At 34.8% G+C, this 4,448-nt stretch overlaps 1 protein-coding gene across 1 annotated transcript; it reads left to right on the top strand.

Annotated features, from left to right (window-relative positions):
• The first annotated feature begins 925 nt into the window (after nt 1–925).
• LOC140884386 (photosynthetic NDH subunit of subcomplex B 4, chloroplastic) lies at nt 926–3,075 on the top strand. Its single transcript, XM_073291126.1, has 6 exons — nt 926–1,080; nt 1,183–1,227; nt 1,822–1,981; nt 2,261–2,316; nt 2,406–2,477; nt 2,869–3,075. Exons 1-6 carry the CDS (start codon nt 1,003–1,005, stop codon nt 2,998–3,000), a joined length of 543 nt encoding a protein of 180 aa, XP_073147227.1. The 5' UTR covers nt 926–1,002; the 3' UTR covers nt 3,001–3,075.
• The last annotated feature ends 1,373 nt before the right edge of the window (nt 3,076–4,448 follow it).

The following is a 4,448-nucleotide window of genomic DNA, read 5'->3' as shown; positions in this document are numbered from 1 at the left end:
AAGTAGTGTTCGAGGAGTTTAATTTGACTCGGTCATACTCGTGTGTTTGTGGGTTCAAGTACTGTTTAAAAGTGATTCAATGTCACGAATATATACATCCGTATGAGATATGTCGATTTATTTTTCATGAGTCAAGTAAAAATCTGTCATACAAAATGAATTTGTGAGACGCTCTTTCAAAAATTTTTGGGTTATCAGATGTTTTGCAAGAAAAACCTTTACAAAATAAATTCAAGAATATATAAAACAAATCACTCTACTTTTTTTCACCAAAACGTGGCCTCACATGTTGGACCATGTGTTTTTGGTTATAAGGTATATTTTTATTATTAAATAAAGTTTTTGTGGAGACTTACCTAGTTTTGTTACGACACTTAAATACGTATTGTTTGAGAGACCTTTTAAAAAGCACTTTTCAGCTTTTTTTTTTAACAAAATTTTAAAATTTTATTAAGAAAAAGGTGAAAATCACTTCTTCCTATAAAATTTCTGAAACACTAACTTACAATACTTTCGGAAAGTTTGGTTCGACCCATAACAAATCTTCACATATAATTGCTTCAAGTATGTCAAGGTTGTAATTTTTTTCTAAGGTTCATGAAGTTAGATCTCACAACCGCTATCTTTTAGTTTGCTCTCGTTAAATTTCAAAACTAAAATAGCGAGTAAAATACACTAGCCAAATAAATCACATTGAAAAACCTCTATCAAACAAATATGTCCGAGATAAAAAGTGTTAGGAAAATTCAAACTCCGAACCATTGGTCAAGCTTGACCACATCCACAAACTTGAGGTTGTTTTATACACCTCTTGACCCGAGATAATGTACAAGAAATCCAGTACCCAATAAACTAGGCCTTGGAATAATATTGTACGTGTTAGTGTTAAAATTGAGGACAAAAGAAGAGTGGATACAAACACTTGTCTTATCCAAACCCTCTCCCAAAACAAAGAATGGCAATCCAACAGCCTTTCACCATTCCTCTCTTCAATCCTACAACATGGCTACTGCATTCGCACTTGTCCAGAACAATTCTCTGCAAATAGCAAAACCAGATTTAAATCCATTTTCAAAATCCGTAAGAATTATTATATATAACATACCAATATTGTTGTCACATTTCTCATATGTTTCTTCGATTTGAATTTGATGAGTAAATTTCGATTGTTTCTTGATACAGCCGAGGCAATGCTCGAGTTCAAGGTTTGGTAATGGCAGCCACCAGGTGATAAAAACCCTTTACTTACAGAATTATTTTGTTCTCATTTTGCTTGCTTGGTTTTTGTTGAAATATATAGCTAGTCCCACCTATCTAAAGTTTTAGAATATTTACAGTCCAATTAATATTTGCTTAGAATTTTGCTGTGGCCGGGGTTGTGAATAGAACGAGATGATAACTTGCTGGAGAAGGACAATATAGCTATTCTTGATTTGCCCTAATTTATTGTAAAACTCGAATCAAATGCGAGTTGATGCAAGAACATAAGGTCACGTTTGGATTGATGAGTTCTAAATGTACTTTTGTTATTTAGATAAGTAATACTGTAAAACTTAAATACATTCGTTACATGTTTATATAATATTTTATGTTAGAAATATCAACTTCATCCAGTAACAATGTTTTTTAAAATTCATTTTACTTTGTATCATTAATAATATAAAAATAAGTAAGACGTGTATTTAAGATTATAATCGAAATCCATCCTTTAATCCAAACACAAATTAAAGTTTTGGTTTCTACAATGAATTATGTTCTTAAGCTGGATTATCTGATAATGTGATAACACCAACTTGTGGTTCATTTATGGATTCCTAATAGATTGAAGGTGGAAAAAGCAATAGGGTGTCAAGAATTAGAGTGAATGCTATACCAGATTGGCCATTAATGGCTGTCATGGTTGAACACATGGAAGGACAAAGAGATCTCATCACACACAAATCAATTTGGCACCTCAGTGATCAAACCATGAAGAATGTTTGTAAGTATTAACAAACTGATTAATTATGTGGCTAGTAAATGGTAGTTGCATGGCATTAGTGATCATATGCGTACTAAAAACTCGATATTTCACGAGCGTTCACTGTCATGGTTCAACTTTATCATAATTAAGTTAGTCGACGAAGATTGAAATTCGTCTACTTTGAGCAAGTTATGAATTGGTTCATGATTTGAATTTTAGTGTGGCGGGTCCGGATCCAACGGATGTTGGAATTTCCCAACTTCTTGTGTTGTCACACGATCTCTCTTTAATGTATAGATATGTTCTACATCATGTTCACATGTTGGGGATGCTGTTTCTTTGGCGCCGCAAAGGTATGTTATTTTATCTCTCTTTTCTTATGATGTTTGGCTGATGTTTCTGCATTTCATTAAGTCTAGTCCCCCTCAAAATTGTGGTTTAGGATCCATATTATGATTCAGAAGTCTACAGGAAAGATGGAGGAGACGGTACAGGACATTGGGTCTATGAGAAGGTACTTGTATAATTTTTTTATAAATTAAATTTCGATATTTTTACTTATCTTCTGATAAAGTGTTCAACAATCATCGTTAGTTTGTGTGGATCCTAAATACATATTGTCCTATGTGTCCTCGGGATTCTTTTCGTCATATATATTTGGTTTCAACATAGTGAAATTGTTGCGTTAAAAATCTTAGGTGCTCTCTAGCTATATTTTATTTAATTTCTTTCATTACTATCGTTTTCGGTAACTATACTAACATACATCACATTTCTTTCATCTCAAAATGATTAGAAAAGAGGTGGCTTTAAAATATAGAGTTATTATTCATTAAGTGAGATAATGAGATCTAGAAAAACTATGAAATGGAAAAAGTAAAATGGATTGAATTCGGATGTTGCAGCAAGAAGACATTGAAGAATCGGCGAGGGCGGAGCTGTGGCGCGAGGAGTTGATTGAAGAGATCGAGCAGAAAGTTGGGGGGTTGAGAGAGTTGGAAGAAGCAGGCAAGAAAGAAGAGGAGCTTGTTAAATGATTCATTATGTCGTATTAAATTTCTGGTTTATATTTATTAGAATATGGTTCTTAAATTAATTTTTAAATTATATTATTTTTCGATGTGTACTAGAGCTAAGTGTGATGAATAATTAGTTAGAATTGAAACTTTGAATACTCACAATAAGAAGTGATTGAGTAAAGATAAGAATCAAAACACGAAAAAACCAGCGGAATAAAGCAATCAACAACACAACTAATTCACATGGTTCACCCAATACAAACGCAGGTGCGGAATCTGACATCCACCACTTGCTAGCGTCCCTCTAGAAGAAAATTGACAGCCTCCACGCATTGCTCCTTGGTATATATAGTGGAATACTTGGAAACATTCCACGATCCGCTCTAACCAATCCTCCGAAACCTCAGGCATCTCACCTCCAACCAGCAGCTCCGGACCCATCTGTTTGAACTTATGCATGTCAAAGCGGCGGTGACCTACATGATGGGACGGTGTCCTCTACGATGCCCATGACCATCTTCATCACCCAGCGTCCCACGCTGCCATGACTGCTCTCGTCATCGTGTCCCGCCTTCTACAAGATGTAACAAAGATTAACCCAAAGCTTCATTCCTATATCTTAAAAATATTAAACCTAGCTTTAATACCATAAAATGCAGAGATCTGGTCTAGAGATCACCTACTAATCAGAATTATTAACAACATGCAATTAATATAATAAAACAGAATCAGATAAACAGCAAAAACCAAAACATAGTTAGTACAACCTAATTGAAAGAAACATGTAAATAACGAATATTATGCAATCAAATCGAATCTCAGTGTAACAACCCGAATAAACACATGCGAGAAAAAAGCCACCATTGAAACTGCCACATCGACTAGCTCAACGACCACTCCCACCAATCCATCCAATTCTGAGTCCTGCCAAGTGGAATGGGTGTCCAAGACAAAGAAACTGAGGACGTGGGTGATGAAAATGCTCTATACGAGATTATGAGTATACAAATATTATGTAATTAATGTATGCAAGTGAACAGGTACCAAGGATAAGATAATCAACTTTACTCAATCTGTGGTATGTAGCGCTTTGTGTCGTTGCACCAGGAGGTGGTTCCACACCAATTTCTGTGGTTAACGGTGACCTGACCACGTAATAACATGTCCAACCACCCACTCAAAGGAAGTAGGGCTGAGCGAACCTCTCTAACAGGATGTCTCAAGAATATAAGCTCGACATGCAGTGTATGCAACATAATAATCGAGATATAAGATATGCACATATAAACATGTCATATAAATGCAACACATATAAAATGCATATTTAACCAAGATATCTTGGATAGTACTTTCGTACCTCTAACAAACAACTTAGAAGCTCTCGGTCAAAGGTCCAACCCTATAATCAAGTGAATATCATATCACTAATATATTACTAAAAGTCTTAACTAGACTAATAGCTACTC

The sequence above is a fragment of the Henckelia pumila genome, chromosome 2 (assembly GCF_033568475.1).
Source record: "Henckelia pumila isolate YLH828 chromosome 2, ASM3356847v2, whole genome shotgun sequence".
NCBI lineage: Eukaryota > Viridiplantae > Streptophyta > Magnoliopsida > Lamiales > Gesneriaceae > Henckelia > Henckelia pumila.
The sequence above is the reverse complement of the archived record's forward strand: the minus strand, read 5'-3'. Positions and strand labels throughout refer to the sequence as shown.

What these genes read in the sequence shown, in the direction of transcription:
- LOC140884386 (XM_073291126.1), top strand. Translation starts at nt 1,003, where the DNA reads ATGGCTACTGCATTCGCACTTGTCCAGAACAATTCTCTGCAAATAGCA. An exon ending in TAAATCCATTTTCAAAATCC is followed by an intron (nt 1,081 to 1,182) that starts GTAAGAATTATT and finishes TTCTTGATACAG; the next exon opens with CCGAGGCAATGCTCGAGTTC. An exon ending in GACATTGGGTCTATGAGAAG is followed by an intron (nt 2,478 to 2,868) that starts GTACTTGTATAA and finishes CGGATGTTGCAG; the next exon opens with CAAGAAGACATTGAAGAATC.